The 27,685-nt window shown below is 42.4% G+C and overlaps 1 protein-coding gene and 1 long non-coding RNA gene across 16 annotated transcripts in view; one reads left to right on the forward strand and one right to left on the reverse strand.

The window, feature by feature from the left end:
* Window positions 1–27,685, forward strand: part of DTNB (dystrobrevin beta) — a 296,213-nt gene that overhangs the window by 192,856 nt on the left and 75,672 nt on the right. For 8 of the 14 annotated variants that reach the window (XR_002004731.4, XM_004028945.5, XM_055377587.2 and 5 more), the window contains exons 11-12: window positions 23,497–23,586; window positions 27,352–27,439. The exons of 1 other annotated variant lie outside the window; for it this stretch is intronic. Coding sequence is in view for 12 of the 13 variants with exons in the window: in XM_004028945.5 (XP_004028994.1) it covers window positions 23,497–23,586; window positions 27,352–27,439 (178 nt within the window). In the remaining variant the exon portion in view is untranslated. The remainder of the gene's footprint in view (window positions 1–23,496; window positions 23,587–27,351; window positions 27,440–27,685) is intronic. 5 more of the 14 variants (XM_019021306.4, XM_004028949.5, XM_019021307.4 and 2 more) reach the window with 1 other exon arrangement.
* LOC109025762 (uncharacterized) overlaps window positions 1–27,685 on the reverse strand; it is a 100,162-nt gene that overhangs the window by 41,017 nt on the left and 31,460 nt on the right. The window lies entirely within an intron of this gene.

Below are 27,685 nucleotides of genomic sequence, written 5' to 3' on the forward strand. Positions count from 1 at the left end.
TAAAATGACAGCCAAGAGGTTTCTTTTTTTTTTTTTTTAAAGTAAAAACTCACAAGAACAAAGAAAAAGAAGAGAAACAATAGCAACAAAATTTTGGTAGCAGCCAAGCAAATGGATGAGTGGTAACGAACTTAACAGAGAAAAACTAAAACGTAGGCTGAAAGTAAGACAAGCCCAGAAGAAAGCCAACCCTAGGAATTAGAACGCTCTGGAAACGCAGATTCAGAATGATTGGCTCATAGTCCCTGGAAAAGGTAGAGGTACTCAGGAATTACAGCTATGGGCTTCTCTTTTGGGTGGCGTCTGAAAAAAACTGTTTTATGTATTATATCACACCTCCTTTTGCATAGATGTGTTTTAGAAGAGGTCTTTTCTCCCTAACACTTCACTTTTATTTCTCTCAACAAATAATATTCTCTCAAAAATAGAAATAATTATTTCTATTCTGTTTTGTTCAGTTGTTGATGATGTATTGACTTGGGACATAATACCATCTTTGGATGGGAAATGGTAAATATTAGAGCCTATAATCCTGAGTAGTCCTAATTGCTAGCACTTTTAGGTAAAGGCGAGATTTTATCATAGCATATTTACTTTAATTTATACTTCATAAAAAAGAAAAGCAGTTTTTGAAGATCAGAAGATGCCACAGTATAAATATTATTTCTGAACTGTAAAAACATGGCCAAATTAAGAGATGAGTTAATATAATAGTACACGCATACCTCAGAGACACAGCAGGTTTGGTCCCAGACCACTGCAATGAAGTGAATTTTGTAATCAAGTGACTTATACAAACTTTTAAATTTCCCAGTACATATAAAAATTTTGCTTACACTATACTATAGCCTCATAAGTGTGCAATAGCAGTATATATTTTAAAAGTATGCACCTTAATTTTTAAAATATCTAATTGCTAAAAAATGCTGATGATCATCTGAGACTTCAACAAGTTCTAGTCTTTTTGCTGGTAGAGAGTCTTGCCTCAATGCTGATGGCTGCTGACTAAGCAGGATGGTGGTTGCTGAAGATTGGGATAGCTGTAGCAAATTCTTAAAATAAGACAACAATGAAGTTTGCCCCCTTAATGGACTCTCCCATTTGTGGAAGATTTCTCTGTGGCATGTGATGCTGTTTGATAGCATTTTACCCACAGTAGAACTTCTTTCAAAACTGTAGTCAGTCCTCTCATACCCTGCCACTGCTTTGTCAACTAAGTTTATATAATATTCTAAATCCTTGTCATTCCAGTGATGTTCACAGCATCTTAACCAGTAGATTCCATCTCAAGAAACCCCTTTCTTTGCTTATCCATAAGAAGCAACTCCTTACCTTTTCAAGTTTTATTATGAGATTGCAGCAATTCAGTCACACCTTCAGGCTTCACACCTAATTCTAGTTCTCTTGTTTTTTTCTACCACATCTTCAGTTACTTCCTCTACTGAAGTCTTGAACCCCTAGAGTTCCATGAGGGTTGGAATCAATTTCTTCCAAACTCCTATTAATGTTTGTTTTAACCTCCTCCCATGAATCACAAATGTTTTTAATGGCATCTAGAATGATGAATCCATTACAGAGGTTTTCAATTTACTTTGCCCAGACTCCATCAGAGGAACCACTCTGTCTATGGCAGCTATAGTCTTACAAAATGTATTTCTTACATAATAAGACTTGAAAGTCAAAATTATTTCTTGGCTGGGTGTGGTGGCCTATAACCCCAGCACTTTGGGAGGCTGAGGCAGGTGGATCACCTGAGGTCAGGAGTTCCAGACCAGCCTGGCCAACATGGTGAAACCCTGCCTCTACTAAAACTACAAAAATTAGCTTGGCATGGTGGCACCTGCCTGTAATCCCAGCCACTTGGGAGGCTGAGGCAGGAGAATTACTTGAACCTGGGAGGTGGAGGTTGCAGTGAGCTGAGATTGTGCCATTGCACTCCAGCCTAGGTGACAAGAGCGAAACTACTTCTCAAAAATAAAAAAAAAAAATTACTTCTTGATCCAGGGGCTGCAGGATGGATGTTGTGTTAGCAGGTGTGAAAGCAACATTCATCTCCTTGTACATCTTCTTCAGAGCTCTTTGGAGCCACATGCATTGTCAATGAATGAGCAGTACTGTTTTGAAAGCAATCTTTTTTTCTGAACAGTAGGTCTCAACAGTAGGCTTAAAATATTCATTAAACCGTGCTGTAAATAGATGTGCTGTCATCCGGGCTTTATTCTTCCTTTTATGGAGTACAGGCAAGGTAAATTTAGCATAATTCTGAAAGGCCCTAAAATTTTCAGAATGGTAAATGAGCATTGGCTTCAAGTTAAAGTCACCAGCTGCATTAGCCCCAGCAAGAGAGTCAGCCTGTCCTTTTGAAGCTTTAAAGCCAGGCATTGACTTCTTCTCTCTAGCTATGAAAGCCCTAGATGGCATCTTCTTCCGATAGAAGCCAGTTTCATCTCATCAAAAATCTGCAGTTTTTGTGTAGCTGCTTTCGTCAATGATTTGAGCTAGATCTTCTGGACAACTTGCTGCAGCTTCTCCATCAGCACTTGCCGCTTCACCTTGCACCTGCATGTTATGGAGATGGTTCTTTCCTTAAACCTCATGAACCAACCTCTGTTAGCTTCCAGCTCTTCTTCTGCAACTTGCTCACCTCTCTCAGCCTTCATAGAATTGAAGAGAGTTAGGGCCTTCCTGGATGAGACTTTGGCTTAAGGGAATGTTGAGGCTGATTTGATCTTCTATCCAGACCACTAAAACTACATCAGCAATGAGGCTGTTTTGCTTTCTTATCATTTCTGTGTACAGTGGAGTACCACTTTTAATTTCCTTCAAGAGCTTTCCTTTGCATTCATAGCTTGACTGTTTGGCACAAGAGGCCTTGCTGTCAGCCTGTGTTGGCTTTCGACATGCTTTCCTCACTAAGCTTAATCATTTCTAGCTTTTGATTTAAAATAAGAGATATGCAACTCTTCCTTTCACTTGAGCACTTAGACATCATAGTAGGGTTATGAACTGGCCTAATTTCAATATTTTTATGTCTTAGGGAATAGGGAGGCCTGAGAAGAGAGAGAGAGAGATGGTCAGTGAAACGGTCAGAACACATATTGATTGATTAAGTTGACTATCTTATGTGGGCATGGTTTGTGGCACTCCAAAACAATTACAATTACAGTCACCAAAGATGACTGATCACAGATCACCATAACCGATATGATGATAATAATGGAGAAGTTTGAAGCATTGCCAGAATTACCAAAATGTGGCACAGAGACACCAAGTGAGCACATGCTGTTGGAAAAAATGGCACCAGTGGCCTTGCTCAACTCAGGGTTGCCACAAACGTTCAATTTGTAAAAAGCACAGTATCTGTGAAGCATGATAAAGCAAAGCACAATAAAACAATGTGTGCCTGTATTAAAATGGCTTTCTGACTGGGTGACAAGGTAAAGAGTTTATCTTATTATCTATAGAATATAGCAGAATGACAAAAATCACTATGTTTTTGTTTTTTTAAGACCAAGGACAACAGAGATGTTGGGGGAAACTAAGAAAAGGAATAAAACAAAAGTGATCAAGTCAGAAACTATCCATATGTGGACTCAGTGCATGGATTCTCTTCCCACCTGTGAAATGAGAAAAATAGAGTTTGTTTGAAAAGCAAGAATTAATGATAGTTTCAGGAAACAACTAGCATGTATGAAGTCTTTGTGAGAATTTCACCAAGTCAACACAAGAATAGTTTTTTCTCCAGCGTTTTTTTTTTTTAAGACAGAAAAGCAGAGTAATTGAAAATTAACACATAATCTTAGAGAACTGCAGGGTCCTTAGTGTTGGCAGGTGTCCAGAGCCTGTCTGACAGCCTGGGCAGACCGCCAGTTTTCAGCTGCTTCTGGGTTGGGATTAGATTCCATTTCCACTCAAGCATTTAAGGTAAGCCTTTCACCAGTTCTAACTCAGATTAGTACAAACAGAAAGTTTGAGTATTTCCAAGTCCATACTTAAATACCTTAGTTTGAAAAATAGAAGCTGACAGAAGCATAGTAACTAATAGTTTGTTTCTTCTTTGCGTTGGACTGAGGCTTGAGGTCCTGAGCGTGACCAAGCGTCACATCCGTCATAGACCATTGGCAGAGCTGAGTGGAAGGAGCAAGTTTGGGGAAAAAGATCTCAAGTGCAATGTTGTCGTGTTCAGACTGAGATGCTTGTGGGATGCTGGGAGTGAAGACAAGCTTTGTAAATTTTGGATGTGGGTGGGGCAAGGAAAAGTGAGGATCGTTTTCAGATTTCTCCCTGGCTTGAATTAAGGTCCCTTTGGTCAAAACACTGGAGGAAGATTTGTGCCAGAAGAACAAGATTGGGAACCAGACCATCGTTTTTGTCATCCAGATTCTTCCAGCGAATCTCACACCACCAAAGGGGATACAAATACTTAGAGCCAACAAATGACCAGTAGAACCTGACATGCATACATGCGCACACACCCCTTTTCTCTCTAGCAGCCCCCACACATACTCTCTTCCTCTCTTACTATATAATGTCTCTGTCTGTCTCTCTTTCTGATACACACATGAACACACACATGCTTTTAAAAAACGCATTTTTACACACACATGCTTTGGGGCTTTTCGCCGAAATATGTTTTGACCTTACCTCCTAAGAAGCTGACTCACTGTAGTTGCTACCTTCAAGTGATGGTGATGGGCCACAGCCTGGCACACAGAACAAACATTTCCAAATGCTGAAATTTCCTACTATGTTTAACCAGAGATTTTTTTTCACTCCTCTTAATACCAAACTAGTAAAATATTTCGGCTCACTTCAGCTAGTAAAGCAAACACTTAAAGCAAATCAGTGCTGTGGTACAGTTCTCAACTTTTTCATGGATCTTATTGGGGAATCTCCAGTCTACTCCCCACTTTACCCCCAATTTAGTCTTTTCTTTGCAGCTGCAGGGGTTTTTCTGAAATGCAAATCTGATTATGTTATTCTTCCGATTGAAACTTTCCAGTGGGTCTTCTTTGCTGCAGCACTGTCTAGTAGCATGGAAGTGTTCTGTGCTAACCAGTATGGGAGCCAACTAGCCACATGTGTCTGTTGAGTACTTGAGATGTGACAGAGAAAATGAATTTTTAATTATTTATTTATTTATTTAGAGATGGAGTTTCACTCTTGTCACCCAGGCGCTAGGGTGCAGTGGCACAATCTCGGCTCACTGCAACCTCTGCTTCCTGGGTTCAGGCAATTCTCCTGCCTCATCCTCCTGAGTAGCTGTGACTACAGGCGTGTGCCACCACACCCGGCTAATTTTTCTATTTTTAGTAGAGATGGGGTTTTACCATGTTGGCCAGGGTGGTCTTGAACTCCTGACCTCAGGTGATCTACCTACCTCGGCCTCCAAAAGTGCTGGGATTACAGGCATGAGCCACTGCACCCGGCCTAATTTTATTTAACTGGAGTGAATTGGAATTTAAAATAGCCATAGGTAGCTGATGGCCACACAGTTCTACAAGCTAAAACCCCCATTCTTCAGTGTGGCTTACAAGGCCCTTGTTTCTGAGCTGACCCTTGCCAGCCCTTCCAGCCCTAGCTCATCCCACTCTCTCTTCTCAGCATCCATACTCAGAAGCACTTGGACCTCTCACAATGCCCCAGGCAGGTGGCTGCATATACCACTTCTCCCTGAAGGACCTCCCCATCCTTTTCACCTTTGTTCTCTCTTCTTTGTCATCTAATTCTTCCTTCTCATCTTAGCTTTGACTCCTCCAAGAAGCCTTCCCTAACACCCTAAAACTATATTATGTGATCTTCAGTGAGCCGCAGCGTCTGGTACATATCATAGTATCGTAGTAGCTGTGTGTTTGATGCCTTTCTAGACTACAAGCTCTTTGAGGGTGTAGACTCCCCAGGCTTGGGCCAAAAACAAATTCCGTCTCTCAAAATCTTCTTGCTGCTGCTTGCCCCTTAATTAGTACTTCCTCTGCTAGGAAAGGGATTTTCTTTTTCAGTTATTTCAAATAAATCACATAGTACTGCCTGCTTATTCCATTCAGAGCAGGGAAATTAAAAAGAAAGGTATTATTCCTCTATTTTATACATACTATGTGTAAATATAATATTACATTGCGTTTCACATGACTAACTAGTAGGAAGGTTAACCGATTACTAGAATTTTATGTACATTAAACCCAAGCATTGATTGATATCGGGTCCTTAACCTCATTGAGCTTATTTACTCAGGAGAAAACATAAATGGGGGGGTGGGGAGGGAAGAAAGTGGAAGGACTAGATATGTTTTCTTGTTCAATATGACATTTATTTGGTAAAGATTTTTGATGCAGGCCAGGTGCGGTGGCTCACGCCTGTAATCCCAGCACTTTGGGAGGTCGAGGCAGGTGGATCTGGATTGCTTGAGGCCAGAAGTTTGAGACCAACCTGGCCAGCATAGCGAAACCCTGTCTCAACGAAAAATACAAAAATTAGCCGGGCTTTGTGGTGCACACCTGTAATCCCAGCTACTCAGGAGGCTGAGGCAGGAGAATTGCTTGAACCTGGGAGACGGAGGTTTCAGTGAGCTGAGATTGGGCCGCTGCACTCCAGCCCGAGCAACAGAGTGAGTGAGACTCCGTCTCGGGGGGAAAAAAAAAAAAAAAGATTTTTCATGCACTTCGTGTTGGGAAAGAGGTCATTTGACAAATTTAGATAGCATCACGACTGCTACTTCATCAAGACGAGACCCCGCTGGGTAGATAAGCACAGGAAAGGTGAGTGGTGGTGAACAGTTCTTAGAGAGCCCCATGTCACTCCAGGTCCTTCATTCTGTCCATAACCTGGCTGTGCCGGAGAACGTATAGAGCCTGGCATGTCACTGGGCTTGTTTGTCTCTCTCACACGCCCTCATGGGACAGCACTATTTTTTCTCATTAGCTTGTAATACAGCGAAGGCACACACTATTTTCTTTCCCCTAAACAGAGTTGATTGCGTCAAGCCGCAACCTATGAGACAGTGAGCTGTTGGAAGGATGTTGTACTTCCTTGCCCTTTGTGGCTAAAGTCCTTTGAGGAGAGATAATCCAGATGGGGAGTGTCCTTACATTCTATAAATCCATCTCTTCCACACTAGTGCCTTGACATTGTGTATTTTTTTTTAGTGACAGAGGAGAAAAGGAACTTAATTTGCTGAGAATTATTTATGGTGTGTTGAAGGATCACATTAGAGAAGAGTAACATTGCTTGCCCCATGGATCTGAGAGTCTCAGTCAGGCATTTAGAGTACTGTTATACTGATATAACAGCAGGCATGTGTTTACATTGCTATAACAGGACACAGCTTTACATACTGTGGTCCAAAATTGTTGTCTTCAGGCTGGGTGCAGTGGCTCACACCTGTAATCCCGGCACTTTGGGAGGCCAAGGCGGGTGGATCACCTGAGGTCAGGAGTTCAAGACCGGCCTGTCCAAAATGGTGAAACCCCATCTCTACTAAAAATACAAAAAATTAGCTGGGTGTGGTGGTGGATGCCTGTAATCCCAGCTACTTGGGAGACCGAGGCAGGAGAATTGCCTGAACCTGGGAGGCAGAGGTTGCAGTGAGCTGAGATCACACCACTGCACTCCAGCCTGGGCACAACAGAGCAAGACTCTGTCTCCAAAAAAAAAAAAAGTTGTCTTGTGTAAGAATCTACTCTGAAATGTGCTACTTTCAGTGCTAATCCCTAGGCTGCATCCACTTACCTAGGGTTTCCTTACTAAAGTCACTGATTATTCTGGGTGTTCGGGTTTTCACTGGAATATTTTTTCGTACGTCTTCCTCCTGCTTTGGTGGTTCCTACAGATTTCTCCCACCATGACAGAACTACTGATATTTCTTCACACTTCAGGACTTTCCAGAGTCAGAGAACTGTCTTACAATTTACTGTTAGAATCAGCTGGCCTTGTGCATTTATTGTGGAGGACACAGAAATGCTTTTCTGAGCTTCTCACTCAGCATTTCTCATAGAGCTTCCATGTGGGATCTTTCTTGGGGCGATCTGGTCTCTTTGAAGTTGTGGAGGCCAGGCTATGTGAAAGGTGACAGTGGTCTTTTCTTCTCCTAGCCTTAAATTTTAGCGGATGATAGAGGCAAACAACAGCTAGATAGATTTATTTTTATTTTTAAGAGACAGGATCTTGCTCTGCTGCCCAGGCTGGAGTTCAGAGATGCAGTCACGGCTCACTGCAGCCTCAGACTCTTGGGTTCAGGCACTTCTCAGCCTCCCAGGTAGCTAGGACCATAGGCATGTTGCTACCACACCAGGCTGAATTTTTCATTTTTTTACAGAGACAGGGTCTCGCCATGTTGCCCAGGCTGGTCTCAAACTCCTGTCCTCAAGTGACCTCCCACCTTGGCCTTCCAAAGTGCCAAGATAGATTGAATTTCAGATTGAAAATGACTGAATTGAAAGTGACTGAAGTGACCCACATTCCAGTGTGTGGCTAATTTTTGGCTCCTTCCATCCTTGGTTTCCTTCCTCGGCCTCTGTGACAAATTCCTGTAGCCGTACTCATTTCTTATATGCTGGTGCTCGTCAGGACCCTGCCTTGGGCCTACACTCCCATTTTAGTGATCCTACATCTAACCTTCTACCCAAATCAATCCTCTGAGTTCCAGAACCATTTATCTCAGTGCCCACCTGGCATTTCCACTTAGATGTTTCACAGACATCTTAAAGCCAACATATCTAAACCTAGACTTTCTCCTCTCTTTTCACCCCTCATCACCCTTTTGCACCTGTTTTCACCCCTCTTCCTCCTCCACAGCTTCAGCTCAGTAAGTGGCAGCACCAGCCACCTCTTGCTGAAGCCAGAAACCTGGGAATCTCTTTTACTCCATCCTCTCTCTTCCTCTCTCACTCCAGCCAGCCAGTCACTAAGTCGCTATTTTTTCAGCTTTATTGAGTTACAATTTATATACAATGAAATTCATCGGCCAGGCACAGTGGCTTACACACTTGTAATCCCAGCACTTCAGGAGGCCGAGGTAGGTGGATCACCTGAGGTCAGGAGTTCGAGACCAGCCTGGCCAACATGATGAAACCCCATCTCTAGTAAAAATACAAAAAATTAGCTGGGTGTGGTGGCGGGCGCCTGTAATCCCAGCTACTCTGGAGACTGAGGCAGGAGAATCGCTTGAACCCAGGAGGTGGAGGTTGCAGTGAGTCGAGATCACGCCATTGCACTCCAACCTAGGCAACAAGAGCGAAACTCTGTCTCCAAAAAAAAATCATTAATTAAGTGTACAATTTGATGAATTTTGACAAATGTACTCAATTTTTATGCAAATGTATACAAATAGAGCTTCTTTCTGTGCTCTAGTCCAGGCCACCCAGAATCCCCTCTCACCTCTATTATTGCACGGCCTCCTCACTGAGTTTCTTGCCTTCTCTTTTGCCTCACTCTGGTCTGCTTTTTACACTGCAGGTAGTCATTTCTCCAAAGCACTGTCTAATCATGACAGTCCCCTGCTTAAAACTCAGGAGCATCTCATTGTGCCTTAGAGAAACACCAGTTCTTTAACATGGCTTGGGACCGGGCGCAGTGGCTCACACCTGTAATGCCAGCACTTTGGGAGGCCAGACAGATCACTTGAGGTCAGGAGTTTGAGACCAGCCTGGCCAACATGATGAAAGCCCATCTGTACTAAAAATAGGAAAAATTAGCTGGGCGTGGTGGTAAGTGCCTGTGGTCCCAGCTCCTCAGGATGCTGAGGCACAAGAATCACTTGAACCCAGGAGGCGGAGGCTGCAGTGAGCTGAGATCACAGCACTGCACTCCAGCCTGTGTGACAAGAGTGAGACTCCATCTCAAATAAGTAAGTGAATGAATGAATGAATGAATGAATGAATAGGCTTGGGCAACCCTTCATGGTGCCCAGCCTGTCTCCCCAGCCTCATTTTCCAATGCTCTCCCCTACTCTTCAAGCTGGGACTCTTCAGTACCTGGAGTATGCTGTAAATTCTCTCACCTGCACTTTTGCACATACCCTTCCCTCTGCCCGGCACCCTCTTCATCCAACATCTTCACCTAGCCAACCCTGTTTATCACCCAAGTTTCAACTTTGATGTCACTTTCTGAGGGAGGACTTTTCTGATCTCCTGGACTAGGTCAAATATTCTATATATGATCTCCGCAAATATCCTTTTATAACATTCCCTACCCTTATAAATACTTGATTAATGTCAGTATTTCAGTATTCCTCTCAAGGCTGGGTACTTCACAAGGATGGAGCTACATTTGTTTATCACCGTAGTTCCAGTACTGATGTAGTATCTGGCACATAGATACTCGGTAAATATGTTGAAAACTCAGTACAACTAAATATTTACTATTTGGCCATTTTGTGTCATGCAATTCAGTTTTGTCCCCCAATCAAAATTCCAACTGTGACTACATTGAACTTGATGCATTTATAGCTTATGTTTGTAGGATAAGTCATTATCCTATTTTCTGACCTTATAGGTAAACCCTTTAGAGTTTATATCTGTTTTCTAAAATAACCACATATTAGGGACCCTGTCATTGACCAAGAACACACAAAAAGTGCTTTCATGAGCCCCGAAGACAGAAGGCAAGGCAAGAGCATTGTTCCGAAACATTTCTAGTGTTCATGTCTAGCAGCTTCTTTATTTTACACTTGACCCTGATTTAACTTGTTACTCCTGGCTTATTTCTTAAACTTGGCTTTATAACCTTGTTTTGACCCCTTGTCAGCCTCCAAAGGGGCCAGTTTCTTGCTGTGGTTCCCTTTGGACTCCTGTCCTTGCGCTTTGGCCCTCGGTCGTTTTGTAGACTTACATACTACCTTCAAACTCAGACCCAGTGGAGGAGCAGCTGAAATCCATGTGGCCACTGTTCCAACATGGACAATCCAGAATAGCATATTGCAGCCTGGAATGGTCCTGTTAGATTAGGAGCACCCTGGAGTTGATCCTGGGCTGGAAGGTTTGCCAGGAAGCAAAGTATGTTTGTTCCAGAGTTGCTTTTCCTGGGAGCTTCATCCTGTTATGACAACTTGGAAGGGTGCAGCTATCTTCCTTAGCTTCTCACCTTCATAGCAATGAATCCCTAGGCTACCTAAAACTTACCTAAGGCATAGTAGGGTTCGAGAGCCACTTTGGAATCAAAACAGACTTATGGTTGTAAGCCACTTTAGTTCCTAACATCCAACTAAATTCAAGAATATAAGACAAAGACTCCCGAACTCCTCTCAGATATTGGCATGTGCACAGGTATATAACTGACCTCAGAACACTTCCCAGCCACCACATGGTATACACAAGGGCAGGGGTTGGCAAACTACAGCTTGTGCCAACTCCTGCCCTTGTGTATACCATGTATATACTTGTTTTGTAAATAAAGTTTTATTGGAACATACTTGTTTATATATTGGCTATAGCTGCTTCCCCTACCATGGCAGACTGAGTAGCTGCAACAGAAACTTTATGGCCTACAAAGTCTAAAGTATTTACTATCGGACACTTTGAGAACAATAAGCATTTCATCTTGTCTTGGATTTAGAATAAGGATGTTAAAAAGAAGAGCTGCAGCTCTATATACAATTTTTTTTTATTACTTAGACTCAGAATTTCAGAGCTGATAAAAGGTACTTTATAAGTCAGCATGTTGTGGTCCATTACTGGACTCAACATAGGTAATGAAATATGATTACAAGGCTGGGCGCTAGTGGCTCACACCTCTAATCCCAGCACTTTGGGAGGTCAGGGTGGGAGGATCGCTTGAGGCTAGGAGTTCAAGACCAGTATGGGCAACACAGCAAGACGACATCTTTACAAAGAATTTTTTTCTTTACCTATCTGGGCCTGATGTTACCCGCCTGTAGTCCCAGCTACTCTAGAGACTGAGGTGCAAGGATTGCTTGAGCCCAGGAGTTTGAGGCTGCAGTGAATTGTGATCATACCACTGCACTCCAGCCTAGGTGACAGAGTGAGACTCTGTCTCAAAAAAAAAAAAAAAGAAAGAAAACAAAGATTACATCAAATTTAGTAGGCCTTTACATCTTCTTCATTCGTAGTATAGTAGCAGCAGTCAAAGGTACAAATGTTGGCCCCTTTGAAATTTAGAATAACAAATATGGAGATGAATCTCTATTCTCTCACTTCAACTTGCCCAAGGGCTTGATTATTGGGAAGATGAATGTGGCTTAGTGTTTGAGTTCCCATGAAATTAAAAGAGTATAATACACTTATTCAGAGAGGAGCTGGTAATTAGTAACTGGTAGAAGGACTACCTCCATCAAGGAAGATAATATTAGTAAATAATTGTCCTACCAACACTCAACCAGTACATTAGAGATCACTTTGACGGAACTCTCACGCTTTTAACCTTCTTCAGAGATGACTTCCTTAAAGGTCTAACACTTTGAAACATGGTCGCCAGAATTACTCTCATTGTTTGAGGAGAAACGACAGCGTTCGGAAAAAATTATCTTAAAATCCATTATAACAACTCTTTGTAATATTCCCCAAATTCTGTATTTTCACCTACGTTACATATATAAAAATTTAGGTGCCATAAGAAAATCTCACTGAACTCTGCCTGTCAATTCAAGAACAGAAATTCAATCTAAACTTCTGCCCCAAATTGTGTATTTCCCAAATGTGGATCAACTCCCTGGTCACAAACACACTGTAACTGCTCTTGCAATGACAGCCACCTCAGCGCAGCACTCGCCTGGCTGAGTGACTCGGCCGCAGGAGCTCCCCTGCATTCTCTAACACGGCACTTGGTGTTTACTCCTGCCCTTTGCTGCTGTCAACTCCATTTCACTTTAAGCGTGGTGTGGCAGAGAGAGTATGAGCTCTGAAGTCACCTAGGCCTGGGTTCAGGGTCAAGCTTTGTCACTTACCTGTTGACAGAATTATTGAGTTAACTCTTTACACTTAAGTACTTCTTTCTTTTTGTTTGTTTGTTTGAGACATAGTCTTGCTGTGTTGCCCAGGCTGGAGTACAGTGGCACAATCTCGCCTCACTGCAAACTCTGCCTCCCAGGTTCAAGCGATTCTCTGCCTCAGCTTCCCAAGTAGCTGGGATTACAGGCACGCACCACTACGCCCAGCTAATTTTTGTATTTTTTAGTAGAGACAGGGTTTCACTATATGTTGGCCAGGCTGATCTCGAACTCCTGACCTCAGGTGTTCTACTCCTTAGTCTCCCAAAGTGCTGGGATTACAAGCGTGAGCCACCACACCCGGCCTTAAGTACTTCTTTAGAAGTAACTGATTATTTCATCTTTAGGCTAATTCATTAGTTCGGCAAATATTTGCTGAGCACCTGATATGTGTGAGGCACTGTTTCAGGAGGTGCCTGGTGATTTAGCTGTGTAAAAATAGGTCTCTGCTTTTGTGTAGCTGCTGTTCTAGCAAAGAAGACAGAAAAATATTGTTTTATAATATAATAAAGAATAGTGGTAAATGCTGTGCAGAAAAATAGAGAGTGAATGGAGCAGAGAGTTTCAGGTTTTAGATTGGATGATCAGGGAAGGACCCTCCGGAGAGATGACTTTGATCAGGAATCTGAATGATGTGAGGAGGAAAGAGAGCCATGCCAGCATCTCAGGGAAGATTGTTCCAGGCAGAGGGAATGGGGAGGGTAAAGGTCCCATGGTGGGAAGGTACTGGGTGTTTTCTGGAATAGCGGAAAGGTCAGCACTGCTGAAGCGCGGTGAGCAGAGGGATGAGCATAGAAAACCAGCTGGAGAGGCAGCAAGGGACCAGATCACGCAGGGGAGATGGGATTTGATTTTTAAAAAGCATTTTTAATAAGATTTATTGTAGAATAGTTTTAGGCTTAAAGAAAAGTTACAAAAGTAGTACAGTAAGTTCCCATATACATACCCCTCCCTCTGTTTCTTTTCTTTCTTTCTTTCTTTTCTTTTTTTTTTTTTTTTTTTTTTGAGACGGAGTCCCACTCTGTCGCCCAGGCTGGAATGCAGTGGCTCGATCTCGGCTCACTGCAAGCTCTGCCTCCCGGGTTCACCCCATTCTCCTGCCTCAGCCTCCTGAGTAGCTGGGACTACAGGCGCCCGCCACCACGCCCGGCTAATTTTTTGTATTTTTAGTAGAGACGGGGTTTCACTGTGTTAGCCAGGATGGTCTCAAACCCCTGACCTCAGGTGATCCACCCGCCTGGGTCTCCCAAAGTGCTGGGATTACAGGTATGAGCCACTGCACCCGGCCCTGTTTCTTCTAATATTGCTAACTTATGTTGCCTGGGTGCATGTGTCACAACTAAGAAATAACACCCATACACTACTGTGAATTAAGTTCCAGACTTTATTCGTGTTTCACTAGTTTATCCACTCATGCCCTTTCTCTGTTCTGGGATGCCACATCTCATTTAGTCATCCTGTCTCCCTGGCTCCTTCTGTTTTGTGAGTTTCTTAGTCTTTCCTTATTTTTCATGACCTTGGCAGTTTTGAGGAGTACTGGTCAGATATTTTGCAGAATGTCCTTCATGGTTTTCTCATGATTAGACTGTGATTATGGGTTTAGGGGAAGAAGAACACAGAGGCAAGTGCCCTTCTCACTGCATCATAGAGAACCTGCTGTCAGCATGACTTCTTGCTGCTGATGGGAACCTTGGTCTCCTGTCCAAAGCATCATTGACAAGGTTTCTCACTCTTTTCCTACCCTATTCTTTGGAAATCCCTAAGCATGGTTCATACTCAAGGGCAGGGGTGAGGAATTAAGCTCTACTCGCCTGGAGAGGGAAGTATCTACACCCTCTGTATATCTCCCATTTGTTGATTTAATCATTTATTTATATCAGTGTGGACTCATGGATGTTTATTTTATGCTTTGGGTTATAACCCAATACTGTTTAATACATTATTTATTTTGTTGCTCAAATTGTTCCAACTCTGGCTAGTGGGAGCTCTTTCTGGTTGGGTCCTGTGTCCCTTTGACATGCTGCCTTTTGTTTTTTAAGCACTTACTTAGGTTGTGGCATTACAACATGCTCCAGGCTCATCTTGTATTCCCTGCCCCAGCCCTAGAATTAGGCATTTTTCTAGGGAGCCCTGGCTCCTTTATTAGAGAATGGTATTAGAAATCAGTGTGTATAGGCTGGGCACGATAGCTCATGCCTGTAATCCCAACACTTTGGGAGGCCAAGGCGGGCAGATCACCTGAGGTCAGGAGTTCGAGACCAGCCTGGCCAACATGGCAAAACCCCAACTCTACTAAAAATATTTAAAAATTAGCTGGGCATGGTGGTGCGCACCTGTAGTCCCAGCTACTTGGGAGGCTGAGGCACGAGAATCGTTTTAACCGAGGAGGCAGAGGTTGCAGTGAGCCGAGATCGCGCCACTGCACTCCAGTGCAGCCTGGGCAACAGAGCCCAGGCTCTGTTGAGGAGGAAAAAATAAAAGAAATCAGTATGCGTATATGCACATGCCTGTAATTATTTCTCTATCCATCTGTATCTGCATTAAGGTATTTGTGAGTTATGCTGAAGTATCTGACTCTAATCCAGTACCACGGGGTTTCCTCTAGCTGTCCCCACCTTGGTTGTCTGTAACTTCCCTCTCCAGGGGTGAGACACCTGGCTCCCATCATCTACCATCCATTGACTTATTCGTTCCGTGCCTGCAGCACGTGTAGCAGTTTCAGAATTATTAGTTAGGACCCTTGATTTGTTTTTAAAACAGATTTATTGAGATATAACTCATACACCGTACAATTCATCCATTCAAGATGTACAATTCGGTGGTTTTTAGTGTATGCACTGAGTTGTGCAGCCACTACTGAAATCAGTTTTAGAACATTTTCATCACCCCAAAGTGACAAGGCCACTCATTGCAGTGTGGAGAATCAACTGTAGAGTGTATGAGCAGAAGAGTGCACAGTCAAGAGGCTATGGGGGCAGTCTAAGCAATAACTCCTAAGAAGTTGCTCAGGAGAAGTCATGGCGGCAGTGGAGATGATGAGAAAATAAGAGCCATCAGGACTTGCAGTGGATTGGATGTGTGTTCAAGGAAAAGAGAGAAATTAAAAAGACCCCTCTGGTTTTGGCCTGATGGCTGGGTATAGTGATGCCATTTATTTAAGCTGGTTAGTCTGGGGAAGAGCAGGTGAGGAGGTGGGGTGGAAAGAATCAAGAGTTCTATTTTGAGCATATTAGGTTTGAAATGCCCATTGGGCACCCAAGGGGAGGTGTTGAATAGACCATCAATTACATGATTCTGGAGCTCGAGGGAGAGGTCGGGGCTGGAAATGTAAAATCATGAGGGTTACCATAATCCCTTTCTTGTAAGATTGTTCTGAGTATAAACAAGAGAAGATATATAAGAGTATCTGATAGGTCACAAGTATCTTGTTGCTAATGACTATGACAACATATGTGCCAGATGCTTTTTGACATTATTTTATCCAATCTTCCCAACAGTCTACAAAATAAATATCTTATGAGGTAGATTTTATATTATTATTATTTTACAGATGAGGGGACTAAGCACAGAGAAGTTATTGTCCAACTGGATTAAAAACCAAAGCCCATGCTCTCAATTGCTGTATTCCACTGCCTCCTGCTTGGTACATAATTGTTACCATTGGCTCCAGGCTGCTCCTCTACACCCAGCCTCAGGACAAGCTCAGGGGCTTGTCCTGCCTCTGACCTTGTCCCGCTATTGCTCACTCTTCATCCCTACTTCCCCCATTTCAGTCCCGTCCCCTTGCTCCCTGTCCCTACAGATGTGCCTCCTGATGGCTTGCCTGCTACCACTAGAAATTCTGCTGACATCACGAGATATTATCACCATCTCTTAGAGAGCATTCTCACACTGGAATGCAGCTAGCGCACCTGCAAACTTGTTCTAAATGCAGATTCCCAGGCCACGTTCCCCGATTGATTCAGTAGAAGCCTGGGAGTTCTAAAGGAGGTAGTCAAGGGAAACATATCTTTAGAAATGCTGCTTTAGACTCTACCAGTCCCATTCAAGACCCTCTGTCCTCAGCTCTGGTCATCATTAGCATTGGCTTAGAGCTAGGGGATGCCTTGGGAATGTGCCAATCAGGGAGCCTTACGGAGTGTTCATCTTATTGTCACTCCTCATTTTAGCTCTGTGGTCGTTGTACTGACCTTTGCTTTTGCTGATCACCCTGACTGGATAAAATTGTATTGTGTCCTCTCAGAGGAGGACAGTGTCCCCGCTCATCAAAACACTTACTACATTTGCAAGTTTACATTTATTGGTGTGGTCATTTGTTTTCCTACTAGAGTGTTGTTAGCAGCAGCCATGTCTGGGTTTTGTTTACTGTGGTGTCTTCATCACTGGATACCTAGTAGGTGCTCCGTACATTGTTTCAGGTGCTCAATTTCCATCAGTAATGCTGTTAGAACTATTGGGTATTTAGGCATCACCTCGTTTTATGGATTGAATTGACATTTGACAGTTTAGGAATTCTTGTTTTTATAGGAAAAAATCTGAATTGTAAACTATTGACTCTGCTTTGGAAAAACAAATTTCTAAAACAAACCTTGTTTGTTAGTTGGGGGTTATATATATGTTGCATATTTATGTATATATGTATATTTATATTTTATCAAAAAGGAAAGAGTTTAAATTTTCTTAATCTGGTAAACTAGGTACAACTTTGAATGGGGGAAGAACATTACACCCCACACCCCAAACAAAATTATCAGAAAATTCATGGTTATTTAACTTCCTTATCTAACTACTAAGAATGCTTTTCATTGTGTTCTAGATCTCTAATTATATGACAAACAATACTGGTTCTGAATAGAAGTCTTCCTATAGGCCAGGCCTGGTGGCTCACGCCTGTAATCCCAACACTTTGGGAGACCAAGGCGGGCGGATCACCTAAGGTCGGGAGTACAAGACCAGCCTGGCCAACATGGCAAAACCCCATCTCTACTAAAAATACAAAAATTAGCTGGGCGTGGTGGCACACACCTGTAGTCCCAGCTACTCAGGAGGCTGAGGCAGGAGAATTGCTTGAACCCGGGAGGCAGAGGTTGTAGTGAGCCTCTGCAGTGATCACACCACTGCAATGCAGCCTGGGTGACAGAGCGAGACTCCATCTCAAAAAAAAAAAAAAAAAAAAAAAAAAAAAACCTTTCTTGGCCTCAGTTCCCTTTCTAGGTACCCTCTATATCTCTCCTTCCCATTTCAGAAAAACTTCTTTAAAGGGTTATCTGTAGAAAGAAACTTCAATTTCTGTTCTGCCATTTCCTTTCAAACACACCCAGTCAGACTTTCACCTCCTGTTATTTTGCCAAAACTATTTATGTCAAGGACACTGGTGACTTCTAAACCACAGAATCCAGTGGTCAGTTTTCAGTAGTTAACCTTACTTGATCTGTCAGTAGCGTTTGACATAGATGATCTCTCCTTTCTACTTGAAATGCTTGTTGCACGTGGCCTCCGGATATCACGCTCTTCTAGTTTTTCTCATTTCTTCTTGGCCTCCTTTGCAAGTTTTTCCACACTCCTTTGAAATCCGAATGGTAGTGTGTGACAGGGACCACTTCTCTTTTCTGTCTTCACTCACTGGTAGTAGGCAGCTGTAGCCAGACTCATACTTTTTATAACACTGATAATATTGGTGACTTCTAAATGTATTTTTCTGGCCACAGCTTTTCCCTGAGCCCTTACCTCATATATCCACCTCCTAATGAGTACCTTCGCTTGGATATTTAATACATATCTCATAATTAGCATGTTCCAAACTGAGTTCTCTATCGTCCCCCACCAGACCTGCTTCTCCCTTAGCCTTCCCCATCAGTTCATGACAATCCCATTTTCCCAGTTGCTCATTCAGAACCCTTGATTCCTCTCATTCCCTTACATCCATCTCCACTTCCTGACTATGAGATCAACTGTATACAAAAACATCATGGAAATTTGTTCAAGATTCTGTTAATTTCTTACGACCTCTGTTAAATGCTGTTTTCCTAGCCCACTCTTGTCTCTCACCTGGAAGATTGCAGTCGTTTTCTAATTGACTGCATCTTCCCCTGTTCTCTAGCAGTTTACTTTCTAGAGAGGAAATATCTTTTAATTTTTTTTAGAAATGAGGGTCTTGCTATGTTGCCCAAGCTGTTCTCTTAACTCCTGGGCTCAAGTGATCCTCCCACCTCGTCCTCCCAACATGCTGGGATTACAGGCATAAGCCACCGCACCTGGCCTAATGATCTTATTAAAATATAAATAATATCAGGGCCGGGTGCGGTGATTCACACCTGTAATCCCAGCACTTTGGGAGGCCTAGGTGGGTGGATCACTTGAAGTCAGGAGTTCAAGACCATCCTGGCCACCATGGCAAAACCCTGTCTCTACTAAAAATACAAAAATTAGCTGGGCATGGTGGTACACGCCTGTAATCCCAGTTACTGAGGAGGCTGAGGCAGGAGAATCACTTGAACCCAGGAGGCAGAGGTTGCAGTGAGCTAAGGTCACGCCACTGTGCTCCAGCCTGGGCAACAGAGCGAGACTCCATCTCAAGAAATAAAATAAATAAAATAAAACCATATGTCACCTCTCAATAGCTTCTCATATCAAAGTAAAAGCTAAAATACTTACAATGGCCTACAAGAGAGTTGAAAGGGATAATGTCCGAAATGAAAAATTCAATGGATGGACTTACACTGAACTTAAAGACACGGCAATACAAATTACCCAGAGTGGAGCACCGAGAGGAAAATGACTGAAAACGAACTGAGCCTCTGGGACCTGTGGGGTAATGTCAGGCAGTCTAACAGACGAGAGGGAGAAAAAATATTTAAGAAACATTTTTTCCCAACTTTTCAAAGAAATTTTTACAAATTCATTAAAAACTATAAACCTACAAATACTTATAAACACAACAAACTGTACGCCAGGATAAACAAAGAGAAAACTATACCAAGGCACATCAGAATCAAATTGCTGAAAATCAGTGATGAATAAAACATTTAAAAAGCAGCTAGAGAAAAAAAAAAAAAGTCATGTTACATACCTGAACCCAAGAGTTCAAGAACAGCCTGGGCAACAAAGTGAGACCCTGTCTCTACAAAAGATTTAAAAATTAGAGCTGGGCATGGTGGCTCATGCCTGTAATCCCAGCACTTTGGGAGGCCGAGGCAGGTGGATCGCGAGGTCGGGAGATCGAGACCATCCTGGCTAACACGGTGAAACCCCGTCTCTACTAAAAATACAAAAAAGTTGGCCAGCCTTGGTGGTGGGCACCTGTAGTCCCAGCTAATCAGGAGGCTGAGGCAGGAGAATGGCGTGAACCTGGGAGGTAGAGCTTGCAGTGAACAGAGATTGCGCCACTGCACTCCAGCCTGGGCGACAGAGCAAGACTCCATCTCAAAAATAAATAAATAAATAAATAAATATTAGCCAGGTGTGGGGGTGCACACCTGTAGCCCCAGCTACTCTGGAGACTGAGGCAGGAGGATTGCTTCAGCCCGGGAGGTTGAGGCTGCATTGATCCATGATTGCACCATGGCACTCCAGCCTGGGTGACAGAGCAAGACCCTGCCTAAAAAAAAAGACATGTTACATACAAGGAAACAAAGATAAGAACAACTGTTGATTTCAAATTAACCCTTTTCCCATTTAGAAAAAAAGTACAGCTCGCTGCCAGTGCTCCTTTAATTTTACATAAACACGCTCTTTAAGGCTGAAGCAAAGCTGACTGATTTTCAGTGTGAAAATAAAATACACAAACTGTTTTTGGAGTTATTTCTAAACAGAACTAACATCAGAATCATCTGAGTCATCAGAATCATCTATTTTGGAAAAAATTGATTCATTAAATGAATCTTCAGCCAACCGTTTGAGAACGATGTTAATAATTAACATCAGCTGGGCATGGTGGCTCACACCTGTAATCCCAGCACTTTGGGAGGCAGAGGTGGGTGGATCACAAGGTCAAGAGATCGAGACCATCCTGGCCAACATGGTGAAACCTCGTCTCTACTAAAAATACAAAAATTAGCTGAGCATGGTGGCGTGCACCTGTAGTTCCAGCTACTTGGGAGGCTGAGGCAGGAGGATGGCTTGAACCCAGGAGGCAGAGGTTGCAGTGAGCTGAGATTGCGCCACTGCACTCTAGCCTGGCGACAGAGTAAGACTCTGTCTCAAAAAATAATAATAATAATTAACATCATGCGCAGGAATGCTATGCTTTCTAAGCTTTGGCATTTTCAGCAATCAAGAATTACTGTATTTTGTAAATGGAAATACCACTACTAAGAATAGAATGCTATAAATAGAATGATGTCTTTTCTTTCCAAAGTCCGTGTACTAGAGTGATGAGAGAATAATAATAAAAGCGAGATATTTCATGGGAAAGTTATCTCAGGGTAAATGCTGTATCTGCAAGTGCTGCCTGTGAGTATTCTCAGGACAAATGGGAAAAGGGTTAAAAGCAATGCAAGCCAGAAGAAAATGGAATGGTACCTTGAAAGCACTGAGAGGACTTATTTTTCTTCATTCTAAAATATACAGATTTTCTAGCTTTTTCCACTGAGAAGGCCTAGAATCGGTGAGCCTAGAACAGTGGGCACCCTAGCATCCTGACTGCAGTCTCTAAATACTCTTTGCCAGTAAACGAAATGAGGGATCCTTAGAAGGATGGTTCATTCCAAGTCTGGGACAGGATATATAACAAACAAAACTAGAGGGCCAGGCACAGTAGCTCACACCTGTATTCTCAGCACACTGGGAGGCCAAGGTGGGCGGATCACCTGAGGTCAGGAGTTCGAGACCATCCTGGCCAACATGGTGAAACCCCGTCTCTACTAAAAATACAAAAATTAGCTGGGCGTGGTGGCTCACGCCTATAATCCCAGCTACACAGGAGGCTGAGGCAGGAGAATCACTTGAACTCGAGAGGCGGAGGTTTCAGTGAGCTGAGATTGCACCACTACACTCCAGCCTGGGTGACAGAGTGATACTCCGTCTCAAAAAAAGAAAAAAAAGAAAAAAAACTGGAGCATTTATTTTATTGTGCTAGAAAACAGGAAAGCTAATAAGGTCTAATGGTTATATCAAAAGAACACAAGAGCCTATTACAGGAGCTCCCACTGGCCAAAGGTAGGAGAGTTTGAGCTTCAGAAAGGTGACTGGGGCCGGGCGCAGTGGCTGACACCTGTAATCCCAGCACTTTGAGAAGCTGAGGCAGGGAGATCACTTGAGGTCAGGAGTTCAAGACCAGCCTGGCCAACAGAGGTGAAAACCCGTCTCTACTAAAAATACAAAAATTAGCTGGTGGTGCGTGCCTGTAATCCCAGCTACTTGGGAGGCTGAGACAGGAGAATCGCTTGAACCCAGGAGGCAGAGGTTGCAGTGACCCGAGATCATGCCATTGCACTCTAGCCTGGGAGACAAAGCGAGACTCTGTCTCAGAAAAAACAAAACAAAACAAAACAAAAAACCAGAAATGTATCAGTCACATACAAACATAAAAGAAACCTACCAGCCATTTGCAAAGTGGGGACTTTGTTTGGATCTTGACTTTAATTGTAAATGGACATTTTTTAAGATTTGAGGAAATTGGCAGATGGACTGGGATACTAAAACATTTTTGTCTGTGTTTTTAGGTATGATAATGGTGTTAGGTTGTGTGAAATGTTTTTACTGTCTGATAGATGTACAGGCTCAAGTACTCCCAGGTGAAATAATTGCCTGGGGTTTGCTTTTAGCCACTCGTCCCTGCACAAAATGTTGGAGGAATGAAAATTCAATTAGATAACATTGACAAAATGTTGACATTCATTCAAGTTTTGCTGTGGGTACCTGAGGAGTAGTCATTAGATTACTCTATTTTATGCAAGTTTTAATATTTCTGTAGTCAAAAGCTAGAAGACCATGTGCTTAAGGACCTTTCATATATCTATAAGAGAGAGTCTCACTCAGAATATATAGTGTTGCCTTATAATTAGGCGCACTCTAATGAGTTTGGGACGGGTACCAGTTTTATGGGAGAAATAGACTGATGCTAGAGGCAGTATCCTTATAGAAATAAAAATGTTTAACTGGCAACATGAAGTAACACTGAAAATTCTTAGATGTACACAAAAGCTTATAAAAGCATAGCGCTAGGGGGTCATGTAGTGATATTTAGTAGATTGGCTGTGCCTCAGTTGTCTTGCCAGAAGGCATCTTCTAAAAAGTGCATCATCACAGAGCGCAGCACCCGAACAAAAGTGGTACATGCGTCTCCTCTGCCGACTCAACAAGTTCTTCCCAAGGGCTGTCATGTCAGTGGGCCAGCGCCACTCCTGAAAGACTGCTTTTGTTTAAAGGATTTGAGAGATGGATTCCTGAGGATCTAACACCATATTCCATTATGCATTGTGGGTTTTTTATTGTTTTCCTTATCATGATTTATTATTTTTTAAATTTTTCTTTGAAGTTTGCTCATTTTAATCCATGTTCATTTCTCCCTCTGTATGTGTTTGTGTCACGCTTGCTGTCTTTGCCTCCATTGTTCCTAGGTTACAGTATAGCCAGGATATACCCAGTCACTTGGCCGATGAGCATGCGCTGATAGCCTCCTATGTGGCCCGTCTGCAGCACTGTGCACGGTCAGTGGTGGTGCAGCAGCAGTGGGCAGCCACGGGTGATCAGAGGGAGGGACAGCTTTGCTACCTGGGGTTGTCAGCTGGAAAAAAAACTGCATGTCAGGTTTTTCTTGAGCAGCTACCAGCTATGTTTGGCAGAGTTAAAATAGTTGCTAAGCATTAGCTTCTACAAGAGAGGGAGGCTTGCCAAGCCTGGGCGCTGACCTAAACATGGAGTCAGACATTCTCCTTTAAAGTGGGGTTCACTTCCTTCAGCTTACACTCAAAAAATATATAAACCTATGAGGGATCGCAGTACTCACAGAGGTATCTGATGCAACCTCTTCCTGTTCATTCTTACCTAGCTAATGAAATCTTTCTATTGACATTCCAAGTTTAGAGTTGATCAACCCACAGATATCCCACTTTGTCTTACCTGGGGACTTTGATACTGTCACCCTATTACATCTTTACCACCCTTTATCTGTTAGCAGGAATCTGTCAGTGTTGATTATTTAAACCGGTGATTCCCAACAATGGTATTGGGTCACTGTCACCTGAGGGTCTTTTTCCAAATTATATAGACCCTCTCATATTATAATAGTTACATGTATTATAATAGCTCCACATTCTCCTTACCCGAAAACTACTACGGTAGTGACTCACTGTTAATAAGAGAATGTGTCTGATTCTTCAGTGGTTTGGGATGGAAAAACGTTTGATAACTGCTAACTATAGCAAAGTTAGTCCTTTTTGTAAAAGATTTAATACCAAAAAAAATGGTATTACTTTCAGGTAGGTCCAAAGTCTCCTGCCCACTCCATGCCCACACCCACCACCATTCTTCAAGTAGGATGACAGGTAAAGTTTAAGCAATCTAAAGCCATCCTTCCCCTACATAACAGCAAAGAAGAATCACAGTGCCAAACAACTTGGAAAGCCATGCTTTGAGATTCTTGTTCTTAGAGAGAAAACCATAATTTATAAGCTGTACACATAACAGAGGCTGAAGCTTTAAATTTTGATCTTAGTTTTGCTTATAGCATGCCATGGCTCCTTGGGAGGGTCATCTGACCTTGCTGCTACTTCCCCTAATAACAGAAGAATAAATTAATAGTCAGTTGGGAAATATACATATGAAAAAGACTTTTAAATATTATACTTTATACCGTTTTCCATAGTTTTCCTGATATGACTAAATAGCATCATTATTCTGGGGTATTTATGTATCTCTAAAGCTTGGAGAAGTAGAGTTTTCTTTTTTTTTTTTTTTTTTTTTTGAGACAGAGTCTCACTGTGTCATCCAGGCTGGAGCGCAGTGGTGCCATCTCAGCTCACTGCAAGCTCTGCCTCCCGGCTTCATGCCATTCTCCTGCCTCAACCTCCCGAGTAGCTGGGACCACAGGCGCTCGTCACCACACCCAGCTAATTTTTTTGTATATTTTTAGTAGAGACGGGGTCTCACTGTGTTAGGCAGGATGGTCCCGATCTCCTGACCTCGTGATCTGCCGGCCTCAGCCTCCCAAAGTGCTGGGATTACAGGCATGAGCCACCACACCCGGCTGAGAAGTAGGGTTTTCTAACCTTCTAAATATGTTTATAAATAGGCTTACCCTCTAGGAGGGAAGGAAGGGCCTGATAATTGTGTGCACTGCATCACAGAGTATCTCCTCATCCAACAGATGATTTCTTTGCACACTGTCCCAGCCTCTTGGTCTCTAGAAACAGAGTTGTTTCACCCTAGGCAAGACAAATTCTTTATTATCAGTAAAGGCAATTGTCCAGAGTGAGCAAAAGTTTCCATGGTAAAAATAGCAGCAGAATGTTTGACAAGAGACTGTTACCTAGTAATTTAGCCCGATAAGATTTATGGTAGGTTTAGCTAAGGCCCTCAAGTCTCACCTTGGCTCCCTGAACAAAAATTGGTGGCTGGTAGCCCTGGGAGAACATGAGTGAGTGAGTACTACATGACTTCTTGATTAGTAATCTAAGAAGCTGAGCTTCATACTTCTTCCGAGAAGTCAGAACTTTTCTGGCTAACTAATTCTGAAAATGAAAGTCAATTCAAACAGAAGAATAAGGATCCTTTCTAATCATTGACCTTAAAACCTCTCATCAACACAAGCTTCTAGTTTCTGGCTAGAAAACATAGCCAATTAAAGCAGTCTGTCATCCACACTCATGTATAAATGACAAATAGGATCAACCTTCCTAAGGAGATAGAATGTGATTGAGAAAAAGGAGCTCTTTTGCACAGAAGAACCTATTGTATCCCTTGCCAGATAACAGAGGTCAGCCACTTTAGGCCCCACTTCTTCGGCTACCAATCCCTCCATAATATGATCCACTTGTATCGTTAAGCATTCATTTTTATTTTTTTTTTAATTTAAAAGATAGTTCTCTTATTTCAGACAAATACCTTTAAAGCACAAATATTATAGTTTATCTCTCACCTTGGGGCCTTGACCCTAAAATATTAAAGCCGCCTAATAGTAGTCTGTTCTTATTACAAGATCATTTTTGAGAGGATGATTATCCTGAAGATGGATATTTGCATGCTTAAAATTATAAAGTGTTGACAAATGTCACAGGCGAAGACTCGAAGCACTTAAAAAAAAATCCCAGAAGAAAGACTAAGTTAAGCTTAAAGACTTAGCTAAAGAGATAGAAAGATTAAAAAAAAAAAACTAGAAAAAATATAGTTGATTCTACACATGAAAAGTTCAGACAGATCTTTATTAATTTAGCCACACCCTTCCCAGATTCCCCTCAGTAATTATAACAAACTTCGATGAGTATTGAAGTCACGTCTTTAAATTTTTCTGTATGACTTGTCATACTGCCAAACTCTGATAGGGTTTTTGGAAACCCAAGAACATAGGGCCAAAGTGGAGGTAAGCCACAACAGCCACCTCTGGTCATTTAGTCAACATCATCACTGTCGTCTTAAAGCATCTGCCAGTCCTAAACAGAGAATTATATAGCCACAGTCCCTATTAATCTAGGACTGTCTTGATAAGGATAAATAGCATTTGGTATACTAAATTAAAGAAGTCATGTATTTCAGAATCAGAAGTTCCATATCAGCATCCCATATGCAGAGCCAGCCTATTACTCAAGAACCCTTCCCTCATCCAGATACCACATTGTCTGATAGTCTGAATGGGTCCTTAGATTTTTAGAGTGTTGGTACTCTTGTTGAAAAGTAATGCATTAAACTAATTAACTCCAAGATGGGGCTATAGATGTAGAATGAGCATAGTAAAGGAAGAGAAAGGGGCATGAAAAGGGGAATATTTGATGTCATGGAATCTTTCCAGCTTTACAGTGTGTTTGGCCTGCCCTGGCAAGGCCAAACTTTTGCTTAGCCAGTGTTAAGTATATTTTTTCTCAGCCCTCTGTTTTTCATGATGCTTTAGTTTTCTCTTGGTCTTTTTGAATTTGAGATCAAGGTCTAAAAAATCATCAGTTTTAAACATTTGGTTAGAAATCCCTGCCTCAGACTTTGTGGGTGCCCTGTGTTTTCTTAGCCCTTGCATTCAAAATGAAGTGCCCCTTTGATGGTGGAGGAGCAGCGGGGATGTGCTGCCAGTGAGGAATGACAAATGTGGCCTCCTCATTTCTCTAAATCCCCTTTTTTTCAGAAGACCATTAGTATCTATGACCCAGGCCTCTAGTTCTTTTATTACCATTCTTTTATGAGCTTTTCTTCCATCTGTTCTTTCTGAGAATGGAACAAGAATAAGGGATGTTTAATAGACACTTGTTGCATTTTTATTTCCTTGGCAGTGTTCTGGACAGTCCTAGCCGACTGGATGAGGAACACCGTCTTATAGCTCGCTATGCTGCCCGGCTGGCCGCAGAAGCAGGAAACATGGTAAGTTAATGGAGGATCCCAGGAGAGTAGCAGAAATTAGCATTACTTTAATATGCAAATGGAAAGGGAATAGTAGACATGAAATTTAGGAGAACAGGTACCTCGGGGACAAAAGGAAGGGGGAGTGTCTTTAGGGAGGAGACTGAAAGGGCCCTTAATTTTATCTAAATGTTCTCTTTATTTAAAAAATGAATCAAGAAGAGAAAATCAAAGAGCCAGAATTTCATTCTTTTAAGAGATCAATAA

The sequence above is a fragment of the Gorilla gorilla genome, chromosome 12, assembly GCF_029281585.2.
Source record: "Gorilla gorilla gorilla isolate KB3781 chromosome 12, NHGRI_mGorGor1-v2.1_pri, whole genome shotgun sequence".
Classification (NCBI taxonomy): Eukaryota; Metazoa; Chordata; class Mammalia; order Primates; family Hominidae; genus Gorilla; species Gorilla gorilla.